The sequence below is a fragment of the Microcaecilia unicolor genome, chromosome 1 (genome assembly GCF_901765095.1).
Source record: "Microcaecilia unicolor chromosome 1, aMicUni1.1, whole genome shotgun sequence".
In the NCBI taxonomy this organism is placed as follows: Eukaryota; Metazoa; Chordata; class Amphibia; order Gymnophiona; family Siphonopidae; genus Microcaecilia; species Microcaecilia unicolor.
In genome coordinates this window covers 738918428-738943641 of record NC_044031.1, presented here as the reverse complement: position 1 = coordinate 738943641, position 25214 = coordinate 738918428, and the positions used below count along the sequence as shown (strand labels likewise).

General features: G+C 43.9%; 1 protein-coding gene and 1 non-coding gene across 3 annotated transcripts in view; both read right to left on the bottom strand.

Moving 5' to 3' along the window:
* The window catches only part of HAPLN3 (hyaluronan and proteoglycan link protein 3), a 36271-nt gene extending 16372 nt beyond the window's left edge, over positions 1 to 19899 (bottom strand). Inside the window, exons 1-3 of one of the 2 annotated variants that reach the window (XM_030189700.1) lie at positions 19732 to 19899; positions 5578 to 5744; positions 2926 to 3294 (exon numbers count right to left, since the gene is read on the bottom strand). In XM_030189700.1, coding sequence (XP_030045560.1) covers positions 2926 to 3294; positions 5578 to 5707 — 499 coding nt within the window. In that variant the 5' untranslated portion in view covers positions 5708 to 5744; positions 19732 to 19899. The remainder of the gene's footprint in view (positions 1 to 2925; positions 3295 to 5577; positions 5745 to 19731) is intronic. The other variant, XM_030189699.1, reaches the window with a different exon arrangement.
* Positions 10500 to 10572, bottom strand: TRNAK-UUU. Its single transcript has one exon. It is a non-coding gene; the product is annotated as a tRNA-Lys (tRNA).
* Positions 19900 to 25214: the final 5315 nt, after the last annotated feature.

Sequence of the window (25214 nt, the reverse complement as noted above, 5' to 3'; positions counted from 1 at the left end):
ATCAAGGTAAGGTATACACAAAAAGTGGCACATATGAGTTTATGTTATTGGACAGACTGGATGGACCATGCAGGTCTTTTTCTGCTGTCATCTACTAAGTTACTATGTTACTATCGTTACCCACATTTTAAAATTCTGCCTTGGGATGGTGTATGTCCGAGGTCTCCAACGTCAGCTGTTGCCCAGTCAGGCTGTCAGGATTTCTGCTATGAATATGCATGAGATCTATTTAAATATAGTGCTTCAATTGTATGCAAATAGATCTCATGCATATTCATTGGGGAAATCCTAAAAACCTGACTAGGCGAGGGCTGACATTGGAGACCCCTGGTGTATGTACTATATCTAGAATTGCATCTTAGTAAGGTGACTCATTGAATATTTGAACCTTAAGCTTGAAAGATAATGATAAAACAAGTGTTAAATAACCCTGGTAGAACATCAGTTGCAAGACTCAATCTGGTGGCCCTTGGTAGGGATAGCAGATGGCTCTGAATCACATACAGGTTGGATCAGTCCCTTGGACTGTTTTATAATAATATACTGGCTGAAGATCCTAGAGAGGCACCTTACTACATTGAGGTGGTGTCAGTTAAGTACTGGGGTTTTAATTTTTATTTACTGAAATTTATATAAAAGTAAAAATTTAAAATTTAATAAAAGTAAAAATTAAAAGGCTTAATCCAGCTTAGGAGGCAAGTGATTAACATGTATGAAGTGCTGCAGATCTGGAATAGCTTTGCGCTATAGGAGATCACATAGCCGACTTGATTTGCTTTATGATGCCTCCTAGTTGGATTTCCCTTATTAAATTTTGTTGGGCTGTATTGTTCATATAGCCTCATGTTTCTCATCACTTTTGTTCGGTTTTGCTACTTCTTTTGGTTTGTTTCAACACTTAGGCTCCTGCCAATTCAGGGTTATGCTAGTGTTCTGTAATGGGACCAAGTGCCTAAGTTCCATCATACAATAGGCTCCTACTGCCCGCCCTTGGAGTGCCAAAATGACGTTCAAGAATTGCCCAGTTCTAGAAATGTCTCCATAGTATACGTGGAGGGGAATAATCGAACGCGAACGCCCATCTCCATAGGCGTCTATCTCAGAGAACGGGTACGTGAAGAGGTGGGACAAACTGTATTTTCGAAAAAAATGGGCGTCCATCTTTTTCCCGATAATACGGTTTATGCCAGCCAAATGCATCGGATTTGTGCGGATTTGAGCTGGGCGGTATCGTTTTTCAGCGATAATGGAAACCGAAGACGCCCAGCTCAAAAACAAACAAATCCAAGGCATTGGGTCGTGGGAGGGGCCAGGATTTGTAGTGCACTGGTCCCCCTCACAAGCCAGGACACCAACCAGGCACCCTAAGGGGCACTTGTAACAATAAAAAAAAAAAGTTAACTACCTCTGAAGTCCATAGCTCCCTTCCCTTGGGTGCTGAGCCCCCCAATTCCCCCCAAAAACCCACTCCCCACAACTCTACACCATTACCATAGCACTTATGGCTGAAGGGGGGCACCTAGATGTGGGTACAGTGGGTTTTGGGGGCATTTGGAGGGCTCCCGTTGACCACCACAAGTGTAACAGGTGGGGGTGGGGGTGGGCCTGGGTCCACCTGCCTGAAGTCCACTGCACCAGCTAACAACTGCTCCAGGGACCTGCATACTGCTGTCAGGGAACTGGGTATGACATTTGAGACTGGCATACAAGCTGGAAAAAAAAAGTGTTTAAAATTGGTTTTTTTTTTGGTGGGAGGGGGTTAGTGATCACTGGGGGAGTCAGGGGTGGTCATCCCCGATTCCCTCCGGTGGTCATCTGGTCATTTAGGGCACTTTTTTGGGACTTCTTCGTGAAAAAAAAGGGTCCAAAAAAAGTGACCCAAATTCACGCTAAAAACACCTTTCTTTTTTCGATTATCAGCCGAGGACGCCCATCTCTCCTCGGCCGATAAACACGCCCCAGTCCCGCCTTCACCATGCCTCTGGCATGCCCCCTATCAACTTTGGCCGTTTCTGCAACAGATTGCAGTTGAAGACGCCCCAAATCGGCTTTCGATTATACCGATTTGGGCGCCCATGGGAGAAAGACGCCCATCTCACGATTTGGGTCGAAATATGGGCGTCTTTCTCTTTTGAAAATAAGGCGGTTAGTTTCACTGCGTGAATGACTCTTGAGCACTTTTTTTGGTGGCTTTATGTGGTTCTATTTTGATGTATGAAGACATTTACTTTGAGTATTAATTATTCATAATTAAGTGCCAGGTAGACTTTATGGTTTTGTTTTGCTTGGATGATTTTATAGAATAAATTGTTTGTCCTTTTTCTCCTTTGGTTCTCACTCCTGAATGGTGCATATGAACGTCTAGTTCTGGGTTCTGTGAAGAGAAAATAATTATATACCCGTAGATTCCATGGAGCAAGATTAGGACAGGATCATCCTAAATCTGGTGCCAGGGAGACATCTGGTGATGCGACTTTTAGGGGCCCTTTTACAAAGGCCCGCTGAAAATGGCCTGCAATAGTGTAAACACGTGTTTTGGGCATGCGCAGAATCATTTTTTCAGCGCACCTGTAAAAAATGCCTTTTTAAAATTTTTGCCAAAAATGGACACGCAGCAAAATGAAATCTGCCGCATATCCATTTTGCGTCTGAGACCTCTCCGCCAGCCATTGACCTAGTGGTAAAGTCTCCCGCGGTAACCGGGCGGTAATGACCTACGCGCATCAAATGCCACTTGGCGCGCATCCGAAAAGTTTTGGGGGGGGGGGGATATGAATACCGGACGCACACCAAAAATGAAATTAACGCCGCAAGGTAGTCGGTAGTCAGGCGGTAACTCCATTTTGGCACGCATTGGGCCCGCGTAGACATTTACGCGGTTAGTAAAAGGGCCCATCAGTGAATATTTGAATTAGTGCTACTCACCTCTCAGCTCCAATTCTACTATCCCACTCTCATCTTCCAGTCCATCAATCACTTCACACTTATATTTCCCATAATCCTCCAGCTTCAGGTCAGTGATCACCAATGAGGCCTCCCGTGCCATAGTTTGCCGCAGGTGCACACGGCCCCGGAACTCTCCGAAGCTGCGATACCTCGGCCCAATGGCCACCAGTACATCTCTCTCCTTTGTGTTATCCTTATGCAGCTTGGACCACTTGATTCGAATCCTTCGGGTGGAATACAACTCTGGTACATAGTAGTAGAGGCAGGGAAGTGTCACGTTGCCCCCGCGGTAGGCAAAGAGAGCATCTTCTGGAGTGTTCACCACAAGTTTCACGCCATTAAAATGAACTGGAAAAGAAAGAACGATGAGGATTGGGTAGAGATAAATGATGAAGGCCGTAACGGAAAACATTTGACCGTTTTGAAAAGAGACAAATGGTTAAGGGGCCTTTTTACTAAAGCTTAGTGTGACCTAATGGAATTAGGGCACCCTGAGGGGTCCTTTTACGAAGCTGTGGCAAAAGGGGGCCTGTGCTGGCATCGGCATGTGTTTTTGACGCGTGCCGAGGCCCCCTTTTACCTAAGTAGCTAAAAGGCAGGGTTTTTATTTTTAAAGAAACGGACATGTGGCAAGTGAAGCACTTGCCAGGCGCCCATTTCGGGTGGAAGCACTTACCACCACCCATTGAGGTGGTGGTAAGGGCTCCCGCGCTACCCCAGCGGTAACCGGGCAGCGCGTGGCACTGCCCGATTAGCACCGGGTACACACCGGTGCTACAAATATAAAAATATTTTTGTAGAGTCAGAAATGGCACGCACTGGGGGTGAGAACTACTGCTGGGCTGCTGCGGTAGCCTGGCGGTACTTCCCTTTGGGCTTCCCGTGTTGGGCTTACCTCAGCTTTGTAAAAGGGTCCCTAAATGCTAAGAAGCCAATAGGAGTAAAATAGACTTTCTTAGCATTTAGTGTGTGTTAATTCTGGTAGGGACCCTTTTACTAAGACGTGTAGGCGCCTATGAGCGTCCGACACGCATCAGTTCGGAACTACAGCCCAGCTACCACGAGCCCGAGGAGGTCATTCCATTTTTTTACGTGTGTCCAATACGCGCAGCAGAAAATATTTTTTTTATTTTCTAACGCGTGGCGATTACCGCCCGGTTAACGCGTGAGACCTTACCGTTAAGTCAGTGGGTGGCGGTAAGGTCTCAGACCCAAAATGGACACGCATCAATTTTTGTCACACGTCCGTTTTTAGCCAAATATAAAGGCCTTTTTTGCAGGTGCACTGAAAAATGGACCTGCGCGCATCCAATACATGCGCCTACAACAGTGCAGGCCATTTTTTCAGCGCGCCTTAGTAAAAGGACCCCTTAGTGTTCCAACTAAGCTTTAGTAAAAGACCCCTAAATGTTATTTACCTAATTGGAAAAGGATTGGTCTGCTTTGATGGTTTCTTATTAAGGACAAAGACTGGCCATTAGAGGGAGAAGAACACAGTCAGAGCATTAATTATTCTTATTGCACCGAAATGCAACTAATCAGATCAGAAGCCATGGATCTGCACAAAGTCTGAACAATTTGGATTGACTTTATGCAACTTCTGAACAGTGGCATACCCAGGCCCATCCACTTTGAGTTCAGACCCACCCAATAGCAGCACATCTCTAATGTTGCCAGGGCCACCGAGAGACTGGGCCGGACCCGGGACAAGGCCGCCCCCGGGGCCCCCCCTCCATCCGAGGTCGCCGGGCCCCCCCTCCACCCGCTACCTGGCCAGGCCCTGTGCACTAACCTTGCGCCTCCCTCACCTTCGCAGCAAGCAGCGGCAGACCTCTCCTTCTTTCCGTGCCCCGCCCTCGCGGACATTACGTCAGGTGAGGGCGGGACCCAGGAGGAAGGAGTGGCCTGCCTCTGCTTGCTATGAAGGTGAGGGAGACACGTTAAAATCAGTTCCAGGAGCGATGGCGTTTAAACTCAGTTCCAGGAGCGAGGGCGGGCCAGACTGCAGCGGCGCCAGGGCCCCCCCCCCCCCGGAGGCCCGGGCCCAAGGACTTTTGTTCCCCCTGTCCCCCCCTCTCGGCGGCCCTGAATGTGGCTGGCAGGGATTCCCAAGCTCCACCAGCCGAAAACTCCCAACTGTCCCTCCTGCATACCTTTTAAATATCAGATCTTTGCCTGCTACAAGCAGTGACTGATACATACTGTTCGCACCAGCCCTGCAGCCTTCCCTCTGATGTATTCCTGCTTATGCAGAAACAGGAAGTTGCATCAGAGGGAAGGCTGTGGGGCCAACATGAGCACTGTGTAGTAGTTGCTGCTCTTTGCCAATGAAAATCTGCTATTTAAAAGGTATGCGGGGGAGGGGAATGTTTGAGAGACCATATGGCATGCAGGCAAGAGAGAGAGAGAGCCCAAATTACTTGTGGGACAAGGCGGAGTTCTTCTGCCCACCCATCTTGGGCCCAGGCCCACCCAAAATTGGGTGTCTGGCTACGCCCCTGCTTCTGAATCCCAAGCCATTCATTGGGAAAACCTTTGTGCCACTCTGTCAGTTTTGCTTGGCACCCTTCAAAGGAACACTGCCTCATTTGGAAAGCTCCAGTGATATGAGTCATTCAAAATTGCACATACCTTCCCCGTTCCCGTTCCCAGTACCATTGCCAGGGTGGGTGTGGTCATAGTAGAAACCATTGAAGAAGGGGAGGCTGTGGCAGTTGCTGGCCAGCAACTGCAAGACCACCAAGACCAGAGGAGAATGCATAGTGTGCCAACAGTCTAAATGGAGTCACTAAACTGTACTGCAAAAAAACAAAAATCAGAAGAGGGATAAATTAGCAGCATATAAATGGCAATATCTGCAGGGTGAGGCACAGAAAAAAAAAAGTAACCCACTAGAGGTTTTTGCTGTTTTCTCTGCAACTGCTTGGAATTTCACCGTGAAATTTTACAGCTTTATTTTGCGTTACTATGTACGTTTATGTGCTCAGTGGAATGAGATTATCGTTAAATTCAGGGAAGTTACAGACTTTTTAATGTGGCCACGCAGGACGTCTCAAGCATTCAAAAATGTTTGCACTGTAAAACTACCATTATTTGGAAAAAAAAAAAAACAGGGTACCAGCTTACTGTTAATGACGACACAGTGACGTCAACGTTTTGTAAACAACAATATGAATTTGAACAGTTAGCATTCGATAATATGATAATTTACAGGCAATGTCTTTAAAAGCACTTCGGAACGGCAATCATGGGCAAGGTGTCGGCATGGTCTGGGGCAAAACGCCACAAGGACTGATCGACAAGGCTAAGAACGTCCCAAAGCGACTGAGGGCCTGTGTTTGAGCATTCACAGTCACTGCAAAACACTGACACATTGTTAATTGTATCGTTTGAATGACATTATTTTACTGTATTTTAGCTCAATCATTTTTAACGTGCAAAAATCACTAGGTAGCAACATTAAAATGTCAGTAATGTCAACATAGCTTAAGATAATTAAATGTTGTTTAATAGTAATAAGTAAGTATAATGACTAAATAAGTACATAAAATTTCCCACTGAAATTCAAAGCACTTGCTGAGAAAAATGCAAAAAACTGTAGGGGGGTTACTTTTTTTTTTTTTTTGCCTCATCCTTTATAGAACTGACAGGACAGGATTTTGTGTTTTCTCCAAAGAACTGCAAGAAGTAATAAATTCAGAGTAATCCATGTACCATATTTTTATGCATATAAGATGCCCATGCACATTACTCACACATGCATATAACGCACACATATTGCATGTCTATGTGAAAATAACCTAGTATTAATGTTCCCACACATATTTTTTTTGTTACATTTGTACCCCACGCTTTCCCACTCATGGCAGGCTCAATGCAGCTTACATGGGGCAATGGAGGGTTAAGTGACTTGCCCAGAGTCACAAGGAGCTGCCTGTGCCTGAAGTGGGAATCAAACTCAGTTCCTCAGGACCAAGGTCCATCACCCTAACCACTAGGCCACTCCTCCACTGTTGCTACTATTTGAGATTTTACATGGAATGTTGCTATTCCAATATTCCATGTAGAAGTCGGCCCTTGCAGATCACCAATGTGGCCGCGCAGGCTTCTGCGAGTCTGACGTCCTGCACATATGTGCAGGACGTCAGACTCACAGAAGCAGAAGCCTGCGCAGCCCTCTACATGGAATGTTGCTAGTGGAATAGCAACATTCCATGTAGAAATAGTAGCAACATTCCATGTAGAATCTCCAATAGTATCTATTTTATTTTTGTTACATTTGTACCCTGCACTTTCCCACTCATGGCAGGCTCAATGCAGGTTACATGGGGCAATGGAGGGTTAAGTGACTTGCCCAGAGTCACAAGGAGCTGCCTGTGCCTGAAGTGGGAATCAAACTCAGTTCCTCAGGATCAAAGTCCACCACCCTAACCACTAGGCCACTCCTCCACTGTTGCTACTATTAGAGATTCTACATGGAATGTTGCTATTCCACTAGCAACATTCCAGGTAGAAGGCTGCGCAGGCTTCTGTTTCTGTGAGTCTGACGTCCTGCACGTACCTTCTACCTGGAATGTTGCTAGTGGAATAGCAACATTCCATGTAGAATCTCCAATAGTATCTATTTTATTACATTAGTACCCCGCGCTTTCCCACTCATGGCAGGCTCATTGCGGCTTACATGGGGCAATGGAGGGTTAAGTGACTTGCCCAGAGTCACAAGGAGCTGCCTGTGCCTGAAGTGGGAATCAAACTCAGTTCCTCACTTCCCCAGGACCAAAGTCCACCACCCTAACCACTAGGCCACTCCTCCACTCGAGCATGCTATACCGATTTATTTTTCTAAGACACGCTAATGGCAAAGTTAACACATTTGTTTTTAAGAGCTTTTCTTTTTAGGTTCTTTCAGGCATTATTAATGCATGAAACCTGCAAAAAAAAAAAGACTTAAAAACAAATGTGTTAATTTTTCAATTAGTACATTTTAATAAAAATACACCAGTGTAACGCACCCATGCACACAGGCCTGGTTTTTATAAATGGTGCTCAAAAATGGTACTGGAAAAGATCAACACAAACCCCCGGAATTCTATATACCACTCCTGGAGATCTGTGCCAAAATCTAGGCTTATTCTAATAACAATGTGTGTAACTGAATAGGCTTAACAAGCTAATCAGCGTTGATAAAAGCACTTAGCAAGCAATAATGGTTAGAATTTATGCGCAGAACTCGCTAAACATATTCTGTAATGAACTGCGCCTAAATTTTAATGTGGGCAGTTCAAAGGGGGCATGGCTATGGCCGGGGAAATAGGCATTTCGTGGGCATTCCAAACTTTTACAAAATTTCTCTCAATGAATAGTTAAGCTCTGGAACTCTTTGCCGGAGGATGTGGTAACAGAGGTTAGCATATCTGGGTTTTAAAAAGGTTTGGACAAGTTCCTGAAGGAAAAGTCCATAGTCTGCTATTGAGACAGACATGGGAAGCAACTGCTTGCCCTAGGATTTGTAGCATGGAACGTTGCTACTCTTTGAGATTCTGCATGGAATCTTGTCACTCTTTAGGATTCCAGAATCTTGCTATTCTTTGGGGTTCTACATGGAATGTTGCCATGATTTGGGTTTCTGCCAGGTTCTTGTGACCTGGCTTGACTACTGTTTGGAAAACAGAGTTTATTTTATTTATTTATTTATTTATTTGTTACATTTGTATCCCACCTTTCCCACCTATGTGCAGGCTCAATGTGATTTACATAGTACCGTAATGGCGATCACCAATTCCGGTATGAACAAATACAAAGTGATGTTGTGGTAGAATAAAGATCATGTGTAACAGACATTTTAGGGAATTGTAGGGAGGAAGAATTATGTTAAGGATACTGGGCTAGATGGACCATTGGTCTGACCCAGTATGGCCACTCTTATGTAAGTTATAGAATATAGCGCAGTGCATGTAAATCTGCATGCAGAGATTTAGGCCACATTCTCGTTGGCCTAAATGGACACTTGTTGTTTTAGGCACTAGGATTTCCGTTTAAGCAAATTCTATATACTGCGCCTAAATCTAGGCACTGATTATAGAATACATTTAGGGGGAAATCTTTACCGTGTGGATTTTTTAGGCACCATATATAGAATCTGGCCCTAAGCGTGATCCTATAAGGGGCATGCACCTTTTACAGAACGGTGCTTAGTGCTGAGTCCTATACCCTAACTTTGAGTGCCAGACTTAACACCTGCTGAAATCTGGTTTAAATGCTGGCATTCAAGTTGGGCACGGAGACCCAGTGTTCTGTAACAATGGGCCAACTCTCTATGGTGAAGCTCCATAATATATGCTCAATCTCATTGATCTACCATCTAGAAATGCCATATTATCTGCACGGTCCTACCTCATTCTCCATTTTCCAACCTGCAGGAATGTTAAATACAAGACTATTTTTGCATCATCCTTCCCTTCCATCAGTCCGAAATATTGGAATGTCCTACCAAAACAACTTAAGGAGCTCGCCGACCACCAATTGTTCAAGAAGTCCTTAAAGACGTTCTTGTTCAGCAAGGCTTACTCCACTGGCAACTCCATTGCTTAACCTCTCCCACTTGCTGTCATTTCACCCCTGTCATTTACCCTGTGTCGTCCCCTGTTCCTACCCCTCCTGTCACTTTCTGTTTCTGGGCCGTCATTGTCTTGTTTTGTATCCACTTGATTTATTGTAAGTCACATTGCGCCTGCTCATGTGGGTAAATGTGGGGTAGAAATGTACTAAAATAAATAAATATGGTGGCTGAAAAACCACGTGCTTAGTGCTATTATATAAACTACGCCTAAAGTTAGGTGCACTTTATAGAATAAGCTCACGCGCCATTCTTGCAACTAAAAGTTAGGTTCACCCATTTAGACCACCTAAAACCAGGCCTAAATATCTGCACCTAACTTAGCCGCAGACTGGATGTATTCCATAACAGTGCACATAGTTTTCTTTTGGAATGCCCACGACCCGCCCATTCCATGCCCATGGCCACACCCTCTTTTCAGCTGTGCACATTAGAATTTACATGCACCAGAATGCGCCTAGAAAGTGGTGCATGTAAATTCCAATTACTGCTGCTAAGTACCAACTATCGGCACTGATTGGTTTGTTAATCAAGTTGTGTGCATAATTTGGCCACATGGCTAAATTAGTGAGCACAACTTAAGGCGCCGTATCTAGAATTCTGGGGAATGTGTGTAGCTTTTCAGATCACCCCTGACACACCTATGCACCTATGCCCCTTTTTAGTTCCACAATATGAGAATGGGCACCAAGTGCAGCCAGATGCATGCACAAATTCTTATTGGTGCCAATTACCATCAATAATTTTTTGTTACATTTGTACCCCGTGCTTTCCCACTCATGGCAGGATCAATGCGGCTTACATGGGGCAATGGAGGGTTAAGTGACTTGCCCAGAGTCACAAGGAGCTGCCTGTGCCGGGAATCGAACTCAGTTCCTCAGTTCCCCAGGACCAAAGTCCACCACCCTAACCACTAGGCCACTCCAAAAAATTCAGACGCCCGAACAGGGACTTGAACCCTGGACCCTCAGATTAAAAGTCTGATGCTCTACCGACTGAGCTATCCAGGCTCCTAATGGGTTGCTAGCAGACAATTATTGCTTACACATGGCTCGTTAGCAACTTACGTTGCCTGCAGATCTCGCAATCGTGCCCAAATCTGAGTAGAATCCATGAAAGAGCATGCAGGGAGCGCGTGTGGTTTGTAAAAATGCTTAAAACGCACGTGTTACATACGTGAAAATGCAGTATACATATCTACATGACAATTTTTATTTTTCTTGGTTTTTACTGTATATAATTTATTTTATATATAGCATTTATTGTGTTTAGTTTTTCTATTTGTTTTGTAAGCCGCTTTATGTCTGTTTGTCAGGCCACAGCATTATATCAAGTTTTATTAAATAAATAAATACGATTGCCAGCATGAAGACATCCACACGGTGGAGCCAGAGTACAAATCAAAAGCAGTAGACCGAGTGATAGTCTCAACAAGATTTGATCTCTTTCCTTTTTTTTTATTGCTTCCCTTTCATGATGAGGCAGGACATGCTCCACTACGACATTAAAAATTGAAGTCTATTACATGTAGATTGCAACAAGAATGTCTGGAGATCTGAATGGAAGCAGGGCTGTCTGAACAGCTGATAACATTTGCTTCTGCAGCTGCCTTTATGTAAAGCCATTCAGTTTTTTCTAGTCTTTGCAAGGATTGGGGGGGGGGGGGGGGGGGGGGGGGACAATTTGTAGGGAAGAAACTGTGGTCCCCAGCTGCACAGTTGCACTATTTTACAGTGGAGCCTAATCACTCAAGCTATTCTGTGCTGAGTTCCTCCAGACTGTATCTTTAATAAAACTGTGCAAGTATGTAGTAATTAGGTAGTGAGGACAGGAGCTCAGGTAAGAGTTCAGTTAATCCCATTCATAATCTGCCCTGGTTGAATTCTACCTAATCATGGTCTCACTTTAAGACACTCAGATAAGTTATTTGGATATTTTAAGGTGTATTTGCACTGCTGCCAGAATGTGTTTTTCCTAAACATAAATCCCTTCCTCTTCCATCTCCAAAATGTATGATCAGACATTGAGATTCACTGGATGGTCTCAAATCCCAAATTTAAAATATATAAATAGAGGTCTAAAGTCAACTGCATAAATCCTTTTGTATATCAAACATACTGTTTTAACTCAACCCCTCCCCCCTATTTGTGTTTTTTCCCTGAGTCCATTTTAATAATGGCTTGTGGACTTTTCTTTTAGAAAGCTATCCAAACCTTTTTTAAACCCCGCTAAGATAGCTGCTTTTACTGCATTCTCTGGCAACAAATTCCAGAGTTTAATTGCATGTTGAGTGAAGAAATATTTTAAATTTACTATTTTAAATTTACTATTTTGTAGCTTTCATTGCGTGCCCCCTAGTCCTAGTATTTTTGGAAAGAGTAAACAATTGATTCACGTGTACCCGTTCCTTTCCACTCATTATTTTATAGACCTCTATCATGCCACCGAATATCTGCTCTGACATTGCAGCACTCACCAGTTAGTGCAGGGGCCGCCTGAGGGGTGCAGTCTGGACAGAGCCAGGAGTTTTGCAAGCACTGGTACCCGCATAGATAACCAGGTTGAGCAGGACCACAAATAGCACTCCTACCTTTGCCCAGTTAGCTATTGAGGCAGACATGGGATGCAGCTGCTTGCCCTGGGATTTGTAGCATGGAATGTTGCTACTCTGAGATTCTGCATGGAATCTTGTCACGCTTTAGGATGCCAGAATCTTGCTATTCTTTGGGGTTCTACATGGAATGTTGCTACTTCTGCATGGAATCTTATTACTCTTTAGGATTCCAGAATCTTGCTATCCTTTTGGGGTTCTACATGGAATGTTGCCACGATTTGGATTTCTGCCAGGTACTTGTGACCTGGCTTGGCCACTGTTTGGAAAACAGGATACTGGGCCAGATGGACCACTGGTCTGACCCAGTATGGCTACTCTTATGTTATTATGTACTGAATATCAGCCATATCTGTATAACTTCCAGGTACTATGGCTAACCTGGATATTCACCCAAGGCTAATACTAGTGGAGGTGGTGATGGAGACAATGTCTGGTTAATCCCGCAAAGCATGTGGAAAAAAAAAAATCTTTAAGGCCAGATTTAAAACCAGTAAAATGGAAGATGAAGTGACAAGCCTTTATTGTAGAGAACATGTTTGTGAATGGGCAGAGACCTCCTGTGGGTTGAATGCTCTGTCTCTCCTGGGAGATGGTAATACCACACCTCAGGTGGCGACGGCGAGGGAGGGTTGGTGGCAGCGGCGGTGGGGGGGGGGGAGGCCAGGGCCCAATTCACAGGGGCCCATGCCCCCGTGGCCCCATGTAGCTATGCCCCTGGATTCAACTGGCCAGGAGAGGCTCCTGACCACTTAAAATCACTTGGGCAGCGCTAACCAGGTATTTAGTGGCACTTAACCAGTTAGTGCAGCTGAACATCAGTACTAACCGCCAAAATGGGCAATCCGGGAGTGAAGTCAGCACTTAGAATGTCACCTGGGGCACCCCCTCCTCTGAGTAAGGGATGCACGGAGCAAATGCATGGTTATAAGCTCCGCCAGTCCCATGCCCCCTATGATGTCAATTTCCTGGACTGGCAGAACCAACAGCCACATGCCTGCTCCACTGCTGCCTGCACCTAGGGCACACCAAGCAAGGGGGTGCACAGAGCAGGCACCCTTGGTACACTAGAGCTTAAGGGGCCAATTGATGTGCCAGGTCATTTCCAGGCATTGTTTAGTGGTTTAAAGTTAACTGGTAAGTCAATATTTATTTATTTAGATTTTGCTCACACCTTTGTCAGTAGTAGCTCTCAAGACAAATCCCTCCTTTCAGTACCCTTCTCCACCACCGCCAACTCCAGGCTCCGCCCTTTCTGCCTCGCCTCACCCCATGCTTGGAATAAACTCCCTGAGCCCATTCGCCAGGCCCCCTCCCTGCCCATCTTCAAATCCTTGCTCAAAGCCCACCTCTTCAATGTCGCCTTCGGCACCTAACCACCAAACCTTATTCAGGAAATCTAGACTGCCCCAACTTGACATTTCGTCCTTTAGATTGTAAGCTCCTTTGAGCAGGGACTGTCCTTTGTTAAACTGTACAGCGCTGCGTAACCCTAGTAGCGCTCTAGAAATGTTAAGTAGTAGTAGCTCAAGGTGAGTTACATTCAGGTACACTGGATATTTCTCTGTCCCAGGAGTGGCCTAGTGGTTAGGGTGGTGGACTTTGGTCCTGGAGAACTGAGGAACTGAGTTGGATTCCCACTTCAGGCACAGGCAGTTCCTTGTGACTCTGGGCAAGTCACTTAACCCTCCATTGCCCCATGTAAGCCACATTGAGCCTGCCATGAGTGGGAAAGCGTGGGGTACAAATGTAACAAAAAAAAAATCTAAGTTTGTTTCTGAGGCAATAGAGGGTTAAGTGACTTGCCCAAGATCACAAGGAGCAGCAGCAGGATTTAAACCGGCCACCTCTGGATTGCAAGACCAGTGCTCTATCCAGTAGGCCACTCCATTCCACTCCCCTCAAACCACCAGCTAAAGATATACCAACTATTTAAGTGGTCCAATGTGGCTGCTTATAACAATAGCAGGATATGTATTGAATATTCTGGGATACCTGGCTATATTGCACGCTATAGCTGATTATCTCCTAGGCACTAACCAGGAATATTTAGCAGGAAATAACCGGCTATTCCCCACTGAATATCGCCGTATAGCCTGTTAAGTGCCATTTAAAGAGCCAGGCTCCATTCCTGGCTGGTTAAATGGTTTTGACTATTGGGGGGGAGGGGTAACTGTCTAAGTAGCTTATTTTCAAAAGAGAAGGATGCCCATCTTCTGACACAAATCAGGAGATGAGCGTCCTTCTCTCAGGGTCGCCCAAATCGGCATAATCAAAAGCCGATTTTGGGCGTCCCCAACTGCTTCCCGTCATGGGGACGACCCAAGTTCCGGGGGTCGGAGGCGTAGTGAAGGCGGGACTGGGGCATGCCTAACAGAGGGGCGTCCTCAAGCGATAATGGAAAAAAGAAGAGCGTCCCTGATGAACACTTGGCCGATTTTACTTGGTCCTTATTTATTTATTTATTTATTGCGTTTGTATCCCACATTTTCCCACCTATTTGCAGGCTCAATGTGGCTTACATAGCACAACCAAGCCACAAAAATGTGCCCTAAATGGCCAGATGACCACTGGAGGGAATCGGGGATGACCTCCCCTGACTCCCCCAGTGGTCACTAACCACCTCCCACCCTGAAAAAAACAACTTTCAAAACTTTTGTCTTTTTTTTTTTTTTTTAGAGTATGGGTGAAGGACCTCCTTCACTATGCCTCCGGCCCTGCGACAGCAGTTGAGGACGTCCTTTGCTATTTATTTATTTATTTAGATTTTGCTCACACCTTTTTCAGTAGTAGCTCAAGGTGAGTTACATTCAAGTACACTGGATATTTCTATGCCTCCGTAGATGAGGATGTCCTTCGATATGCCTCCATCCATATGATGGCAATTGAAGATGTCCACTACTACTACTACTATTTAGCATTTCTATAGCGCTACAAGGCGTACGCAGCGCTGCACAAACATAGAAGAAAGACAGTCCCTGCTCAAAGAGCTATGTAATAAAAGTGAGCCAAGTATAGGACAATCAAGCCATTGTGACATCACTGATGAGGTTGGCTCTTATTGGTGGACTGAGGCATTATGACATCACAATATTAGCTCTGGTTACAAGAGACTACTACTACTACTTATCACTTCTATAGCGCTACAAGGCATACGCAGCGCTGCACAAACATAGAAGAAAGACAGTCCCTGCTCAAGGAGCTTACAATCTAATAGACAAAAAATAAATAAAGTAAGCAAATCAAATCAATTAATGTGAACGGGAAGGAAGAGAGGAGGGTAGGTGGAGGCGAGTGGTTACAAGTGTTTACGAGTCAAAAGCAATGTCAAAGAGGTGGGCTTTCAGTCTAGATTTAAAGGTGGCAAGGATGGGGCAAGACGTAGGGGCTCAGGAAGTTTATTCCAGGCGTAGGGTGCAGCGAGACAGAAGGTGCGAAGTCTGGAGTTGGCAGTAGTGGAGAAGGGAACAGATAAGAAGGATTTATCCATGGAGCGGAGTGCATGGGAAGGACGAGTGTGGAGAGATACTGGGGAGCAGCAGAGTGAGTACATTTATAGGTTAGTAGAAGTTTGAACAGGATGTGAAAATGGATAGGGAGCCAGTGAAGGGTCTTGAGGATGCTTGTGAGAAGGATGTTCATGCCTGGATGTTTCTGTGAGAAGGAGGTCCACACCTGCTATGCTTCTGACACCTGCTTGTTTTATTCAGATTTTGGATCACAAGTAGCAGCAGTGGGATTTGAACCAGCCACCTCTGGATTGCACAACCAGTGCTCTAACCACTAGGCCACTCCCCTGCTGCACACCATGCCCTTGAAATTTGGCCATTCCTGGGGGGGGGGGCAGTATGCAGGTCCCTGAGGGGGGGGGGGGGTATGTGTGTGTCAGTGGAGGCATAACGAGGGCGTGGACGTCCTTCTTCCAAACATTTTGGATGTCCTCAACTGCCCCCCCACCCCACAGGGATGGCCACATTTCAAGGGAGTGGTGCGGAGTGGAGGAGTGGCCTAGTGGTTAGAGCACTGGTCTTACAATCCAGAGGTGGCTGGTTTAAATCCCACTGTTGCTACCTGTGATCCAAAATCCAAATAAATAAAGGAGGTATTGGAAACATAGCAGGTATGGATGTCCTTCTCACAAACATCCACATTTTGGACATCTCAGAGGACATCCTCAACTGCCGTTGCAGGGACGGAGGCATAGAAATATCCAGTGTACCTGAATATAACTCACCTTGAGCTACTACTGAAAAAGGTGTGAGCAAAATCTAAATAAATAGCGAAGGACGTCCTCAACTGCCGTCGCAGAGGCATAGCGAAGGGCATCCTTCACCCATACTCTAAAAAAAAAGACAAAAGCTTTTAAAGTTGTTTTTTTTTTTTTCGGGGTGGGAGGTGGTCAGTGACCACTGCATGCCTTTTTCCATTCAGTTAGTGCATCAGTTAGTCCACTGCAGAGCCCCCTAGGGTGCCCAGTTGGTGTCCTGACATGTAAGGGGGACCAGTGCACTACAAATGCTGGCTCCTCCAACGACCAAATGACTTGGATTTGGTCATTTTTGAGATGGCCGTCCTCGGTTTCCATTATCACCGAAAACCGGGGATGACCATCTCTAAGGTCAACCTAAATGTTGAGATTTGGGCATCCCCGACCGTATTATCGAAACGAAAGATGGACACCCATCTTGTTTCGATAATACAGGTTTTCCCGCCCCTTCACAGGGACATCCTTAGAGATGGTCGCCCTTAGAGATGGTCATCCCCATTCGATTATGCCTCTCCACGTTAACCAGACAATTGGACCACATAAAACTCAATCCTGTCTTTATTCTGTTTTGCTTATGTGGTTCAGTGCTGACTATCATACTTAACCGGATAAGATATACCCAGCCACATATACCTGGATATTCAATACCAGTGGCCCAGATATGACTCAACATTGAATATACACCATTGCAAGTCCAAAAAAAAAAAAAAACCCTGACTGCTGACAGCTGAATATCTAAACCCTATTTTTCCAAATGAGCAAAAGTTGTATAATTGCATTTGGACAAGCCAAGCTCTGTTTTTCAGAGCTGTCCAGTGATCCACTTTTTGCAGAGATGCCTTAGGCCACACCTGGTTATTGGAGGCCACACTTCTAATGAATTTTTGGTACCAGCAGTGCCAATTTAAACTTTAAAAAAAACAGGCTACAAGGACCACAATTATTTATTTAGATTTTGCTCACACCTTTTTCAGTAGTAGTTGAAGGTGAGTTACATTCAGGTACTCTGGATATTTCTCTGTCCCAGGGGGGCTCACAATCTAAGTTTGTACCTGAGGCAATGGAGGGTTAAGTGACTTGCCCAAGATCACAAGGAGCAGCAGTGGGATTTGAACCAGCCACCTCTGGATTGCAAGACCATTGCGCTAACCACTAGGCCACTCCTCCACTCAGCAACATTCCATGTAGAATCACCAATAATAGCAACATTCCATGTAAAATGTCAAATAGTAGCATCAGAATCTCAATAGTAGCAACATTCCATGTAGAATCTCAACTGTTTATTTAGATTTTGCTCACACCTTTTTCAGTAGTAGCTCAAGGTGAGTTACATTCAGGTACTCTGGATATTTCTCTGTCCCAGGAGGGTTCATAATCTAAGCAGCAGCAGTGGGATTTGAACTGGCCACTTCTGCATTGCAAGACAGGTGCTTGAACCACTAGGCCACTCCTCCTCACCACAAACAACCTTCTCCAGCCTTGGTTTTATCCCATTCTGTGCACTGAAATGTAGCCCTACTTATCTTTTTGAAACCCAGAACAATAATTTCACACATTAGTGTTGACCTGGGTGATGTAGCAGCCCTATGTAAGTTCAAAAACCAAGGAATGATGCTATAAATAAAATATCTTGCCTTCAGCAGTTCGGTGTCTGCTGTATTTAAATAAAAGAATTGACCAGGTTTGGCACAACCCATACTGTAAGTTTGCTTTGCGTTTTTGTATTCTGCTGCTGCTCAGCCTACTACTAACGTCCAGCAGGGGGCAATCTCTACGCAGGTGTGCGCGCTTCTGCCCCTCTGCAGCAGAAGGAATTTGACATCTGTGCCCTTGTTTATATAAGGCTCACAATCGTCTTTGAAATTATCAGTCCAGGGAATGCTGCTGCTGGAGGCATATTCCCAGGGCAGCAGGCAAACTGCATTTTGCCTGGAGACTGAGCTTTTCTGGACAAAAAGTGCATGTCTTTAAAGCAAATTAAAATTCCAGCTCTCTTCCTTTCTCCAGGCTAGCAGCTCCCTCACCCCTCCCCGCATTCCAAATGGGAAATTTGAGGCATTTCTCTTCGTTTCCTGCAGATCGACCAGCTAAAGACCTTATCTACCATTCCTTTGTTGACCTCCTTGTTTCTCCCTAACTAAATGGATTATCATGGTAGACACACACAGAGTATTTTTTCATTTCCTGTTGGAGAATATTGAATTAAAGTCAATTCTAGCACCCACAGCTTTGAAAAGAAGAGGGAGAGCACTGGCCAAGCATGCAACATGTCTTAAGTCATGTGTATTGATCAAGGCAGACACAGCCCCCTGTCTGTGGAAAGCCCGGCAGACCAAATCGAAATTCCCATTCAGTCCTGAAAAATCAATATATCCCCAGACAGACAGTCTGCCTCGAGACCTAAACAAAAATCAGTGCGACCAAGACCACAGAACATGTGTGCAGGGAAACCCTGAAAGCAAAATAATCAAAGCAAGGCAGAGAGAGAGAGAGCAGAACACCCAGACAGCCCAAGGAAAGAATGTAGCAACATAGCACTAAAGGCGAAAGTCACGCCTGGAACTCTCGTGTGGAAACTGTGAACACACTTCCAGGTCATTCACTAGTGATCGGTGAAAGGCGAGAATAGAATGGTGCAGATTTTATTCATTTCCGTGTATCATTTGTCTTTTCAGTCAGCACAGCACCATGCAGAATAGTCCTAAAATACACAGCACCACATAAGGAACAGCAGTAAAAAGTAAACCCATCCATTTCTAAAGGATTTCTTAAGGTCCAAAGGGGAACAGGAAAGTAACCTCTATGAGAGTCCAAAGGAGCAGAGGATAAACTACTGAGTTCCACAGAGCGCATACGAAGGTTGCAAGTTTCCTAGCCTGCTCGGTCACCAATGTCTTAGGACGGACCTCGATAACCCGAGACACTCCCTGCTTAATATGGGCAAGGGCTCAGCTCGACCCCAACTAACCTGCTGCTTGTTTAAAAACTCTTTTCTTCCCACTGAGTCGTTTGCTTTTTAATATATCTGAATTAAATCAAGGCTGCTTATTAAAAGTTTTTCTTAAAAAAAAAAATAATAAAATAAAAATTAAGCATTGGGCTAAGAAATATAGACCATTCATTTCTCCATCTTAGAGTAAGGGTAGTCAACATCTCAACGTGAATTATAAGCTCATTTGCTTTGTCACCATGTCCTTACTCACTTAAGCAACTGGCCACAAAGAGTCGTTAGTAATCCATAATTAACTCCCGAGTTTATTTAAGAAAGAAAGAGTCTTGAATTTCTCTCACCTCCTGCTGATGGGAAAGTTGTCCCACTGCCCCTTCCTTGGAATCTCCTTGGGGCACTGCACCTCCCCTAGACCTTCTATCTGGACCTCTCCACAGCTCTCTAGGCTAGGACAATGCCTTTTGGGCTCCTGCCCTAATTACCTTTCAGGAGCAGAAAGGAAACTTTTTTTTCACAGCAGAGAAAGCTTAAGCCCACTGCTTCCAGCTCCAGCCTCTTAAAGGAAGCCAAACCCCCCCCCCCCTCCTTTTTTTTTAACTCTTTCGACTGTGGTGAGGGAACAGCTCTGCTCCACCTCCTCCTGGCAGAGGAATGAATGGAAAGGCTGGACAGAAGCAGACAGTCAGTATCTCCCCAAGATTGCATGTTTTCATGCAGGCATCAGCTTTCAAAATGAGCAGCAAAACCTCACACTGGGAGAGGCAGAGAGATGCAAAATACAGTACAGTCAATGGGACCGACCCTTTGTCGGATCATATGGAAAACAATGGTAACCCCTTTAAAAATGCACTCAAAACATGCTTTGTGCATAAAGAACAGACTTGAACTTCGAGGCATATTTTCAAAGCACTTTGGGAGGCTAAGTTCCATAGGTTTCTATGGAACTTTGGGAGGCTAAGTGCTTTGAAAATAAGCCTCATAGGGTATCTGTATTTAAAATTTAAAACTTCCCCAGTTGGAAAGGACTAAAATACAAACTAGCATATGCGTCTAGCTTCTCCTATATGAGCACACAGCTGTGGAATGCACTGCCAAGGGACCTGAAAATAACTCACAATCTAAACAATTTTGGTACATAAGTACATAAGTAATGCCATACTGGGAAAAGACCAAGGGTCCATCGAGCCCAGCATCTTGTCCACGACAGCAGCCAATCCAGGCCAAGGGCACCTGGCAAGCTTCCCAAACGTACAAACATCCTATACATGTTATTCCTGGGATTTTGGATTTTTCCAAGTCCGTTTAGTAGCGGTTTATGGACTTGTCCTTTAGGAAACCGTCCAACCCCTTTTTAAACTCTGCTAAGCTAACCGCCTTCACCACATTTTCCGGCAATGAATTCCAGAGTTTAATTACACGTTGGGTGAAGAAAAACTTTCTCCGATTTGTTTTAAATTTACTACACTGTAGTTTAATCGCATGCCCCCTAGTCCTAGTATTTTTGGAAAGCGTGAACAGACTATGTTAGGTCATCAATATCCTTTAGTTAACACCAATTGTTTCTTTTACTCTGGAACGACGATCCACTACGTTATCCACATATCTATTATATCATCCATGTTCTCTATGTAATATCAATTGTACCTTTTCACTCTGGAATGGCAAATGCCATGAAGGAACATTGTAAGCCACATTGAGCCTGCAAAAAGGTGGGAAAATGCGGGATACAAATGCAGCATATAAAATACAGTATTGTTTATTAACACTAATCAGCAGCATGTGAAGCCAGAAGATAGGAAGAGAAGCCGCATTCTTCTTAATGGCAGCACAATTTGATTTCTTTTTCTTCCATAGCTAATCAAAAAAAGTGTTAAGTTAGTCCAATAACAAATGTATCATCTTCTTTTATTTTATTTTATTTTCTTTTTTTATTACCTTTAAAAGTAGACTAACATGGGTATTACATGGCTTTACAACGGTGACAAGAAATGTTCTTTTTCATGCTTTGATTCAGTAATTCTATCGGAAGTCAAATACAACGAAGTGCAAGGCCAAGGAGAATGTCACTGAACCCGAGGATGAAATGAAGGAGACTACAACAGGAAAAGATACCTCTGGCTGTGGTTGCGACGTCACGCTTTTGCCGCAATGGCTCCGCCCCCGACGTAAGGACGTTGTACGCGAGGGCGTGACAGACAGACAGAGGCTTCACCACCATGAAGTTACGAACCCTTCACGGAAGTGGCAGAAGCTTGTGGCCTCAATGGAACGTTCAGGTAGAGAATTATGTCCGGAAGGGGCGTGACTGGGGGCGTGGCTGAGGGCGGGTGTATGAGTGACAGTGAGAGTGAGTGGTGCTGACAGGCAGCAACAGTACAGGGCTTCAGTGTTTCCCTGCCACACTGTGAGCTTCAGAATTGGAGGTGAGAATTATTAATATAGATATATATACACATATGAAAGATATCCTTACTACTACTACTACTATTTAGCATCTATATAGCGCTACAAAGCGCACGCTGCGCTGCACAAACATAGAAGAAAGACAGTCCCTGCTCAAAGAGCTTACAATCTAATAGACAAAAAAGAAATAAAGTAAGCAAATCAATTAATGTGTAGAGGAAGGGGAGAGGAGGGTAGGTAGAAGCGAGAGGTTATAAGTGGTTACAAGTCAAAAGCAATGTTAAAGCGGTGGGCTTTCAATCTAGATTTAAAGATGGTCAAGGATGGGGCAAGACGTAGGGGCTCAGGAAGTTTATTCCAGGCGTAGGGTGCAGCGAGACAATGATAGGCACACAAAATTATATGCATAAATTGTAATCCTAAGAATATAAAACGCATACATGGTTGAACATGTTTAAAATGAACCACATTAAAAAAAATTCACATAAATCACATGAGCAAAGAGCAACAAATACCATATGAGAACATATCCCACTGTACCTGGTGGAAGGAGGATAACCAGTGGGACACTGTCATACCGGGGTACAAATTATATCGTAGTGATAGGGTGGACCGGATTGGAGGAGGAGTAGCACTGTATATTAACGAGAGCCTTGAATCAAATAGATTGAAAATTCTGCAGGAAACAAAAGACCTCTTGGAATCATTGTGGTTCGAAATTCCAAGTGTTAAGGGGAAAAGGACGGTGATAGGGGTGTACTAACGTCCGCCCGACCAGGATGAGCAGACGGACACGGTCATATTAAAGGAAATTAGTGATGCTAATAAAGTAGGCAACGCAATAATAATGGGTGATTTAATTACCCCCATATAGACTGGGTTAATGTAACATCAGGACACGCTAGGGAGATAAACTTCCTTGATGAAATAAAGGACAGCTTTATGGAGCAACTGGTACAAGAGCCGACCAGAGAAGGAAAAATTCTAGACTTAGTCATTTGTGGAGCGCATGATCTGGTACGGGAGGTAACGGTCCGGGGGCCGCTTGACAACAGTGATCATAGCATGATCGCCTTTGAAATTTGCTTTCAAAACGGTAAACATAGAAAGTCAAATATGTTAGCATTTAACTTTAAAAAAGGAAGCTATGATAAAATGAGAAGAACGGTAAAAAAAAAACTTAGTGAATATAGACACCCAGACAGACATATCTAATTTAAAACTTAAAACTGATATGCTTATAAAGGTTAGGGGGATGATACACCGCAAGATTGAACAATTTGAAAACTATAATAGGCGTTTAAATTTACGCCTTTTGAATTTTCCAAGATCTTCAGAGTTCAATGCGAGTGAAATGTTTAAAAAATATTTAACGGAGGTTCTTCAATATTCTTCAGATCTAATTCCCCCAATTAGTAAGATCTATTACCTTCCTGATTTCAAGCAAGGAGAAAAGCTGAAAGAAGCAGTGGATTTACAATATTTAACGGATTTTCTTGAACAACCCAATATAACAGTTTTGGAAAGAAAAACTTTGCTGGTTTCGATGGTGTTTGAAGAGGACTTAAACTCTTTGTTGAAAATATTTTTTAGAAATTCTACAAAAATGTTTCTAGGGGATAGAATTTGGATCTATCCTGATGTGGTGAAAACCACTCAGGATAGACGTAAAGCTTTCCTTCTGCTTAGAGAAGAGACGCGAAGCCTGGGTGCTAGATTTCTTTTATCATACCCTTGTAAATGTCTCGTAAATTACTTAGATAAAAAATATGTTTTCTTTGAACCCGAGCAACTGAAAGAATTTTTAAAAATTAAAAAAGTTGCTAGATAGTTTTCTAAGAATTAAGAAAAGCTGGATTTAAGATAGTATAAGTGGTGTTCTCCAGGCCTTCTTTGATTTTTCCTTTTTTTTTTGTTATATTTAATCCACCATGGTTTCTTAACGCCCTCACTGTTTTTTTTTTTTTGATTAGGTGGTCTAAGAAAGAGTTATATTTTTTCCTTTAGTATTTCTTTACTGTTTCGCTCTGATTTACTTTAACAAGATGTAAATGCTTGTGTTTAAAATTGAAATGCAAATAAATAAAATAAAAAAAACTAAAAAAAAAAAACTTAGAGAAGCGACTGAGAGGGTTAGAAACCTACAACAGGCGTGGATGCTGTTCAAAAACACCGTCCTGGAGGCCCAGGCCAAACATATTCCACGTATCAGAAAAGGAGGACGGAAAACTAGAGGACAACCAGCATGGTTAAAAAATTAGGTAACAGTAACCTTTGCTGCTCTCCCCCCCCCCCCCCCCCCCTCTTCAAATCCCTCTCTTCCTTTCTACAATGGACAACAATGCTCTTTCTCATAATGGCATCAGCCTCAGGATGGCCAGCGTCCCAGTTTACAAAACAGCACTGGTGGGAAGAAGCAACTAGGAAAGAGTAAGAAGGCAGGGTAGGGAAAGTTGGAAGGCTCAGGGTCTGGCCACAAACCCAGGTAAACAACAGAAAAAAGAGCAGAGTATTCTTCTTATGTATCTGAGTTGTTGTTACTGCTGCTTATAAGTATTGCCCTACTGGGAAAGACCGTCAAGCCCAGCATCCTGTTTCCAACAGTGGCCAATCCAGGTCACAAGTACCTGGCAAGATCCAAAAACAGTACATTTTATGCTGCTTATCCCAGAAATAAGCAGTGGATTTTCCCCAAGTCTATTTTAATAATGGCTTATGGACTTTTCTTTTAGGAAGCTATCCAAACCTTTTTTTAAAACCCTGCTAAGCTAGCTGCTTTTACTACATTCTCTGGCAAGAGCTCATTTTTAGTGCTGTATTGATGACTATTTAACTTTTGTTTTGGTATTCCTTTTATGCATCTGAGCTGTTTTATGGGACTGATTTTTGTTTTGTTTTCTTTTTTTTTGGTCTTTAGTTTTGTTTACTTGATGAATTATCCATATATATTTTTAGCAGTAACCAGACAGGGAAAAAATTGAACTGTGCCTGCTGAGTATGTAGTTTTTCTTTTATTTGTATGAGATATGTTTTGTATATTTAATTAGATTTTAGTTATAGTTGTTTTGATAAGTTATATTATCTAATGCCCTTTTATTTATTTATAGATATTTCTTTAGCCTCTGATGCAACCCTTGTAGGGCACAACATTTTTTTCCCTGCGCTTTCCCACTCATGGCAGGCTCAATGCGGCTTACATGGGGCAATGGAGGGTTAAGTGACTTGCCCAGAGTCACAAGGAGCTGCCTGTGCCTGAAGTAGGAATCGAACTCAGTTCCTCAGGACCAAAGTCCACCACCCTAGTCGACCCTTGCAGATCACCAATGTGGCCACGCAGGCTTCTACATGGAATGTTGCTAGTGGAATAGCAACATTCCATGTAGAATCTCCAATAGTAGCAACATTCCATGTAGAATCTCCA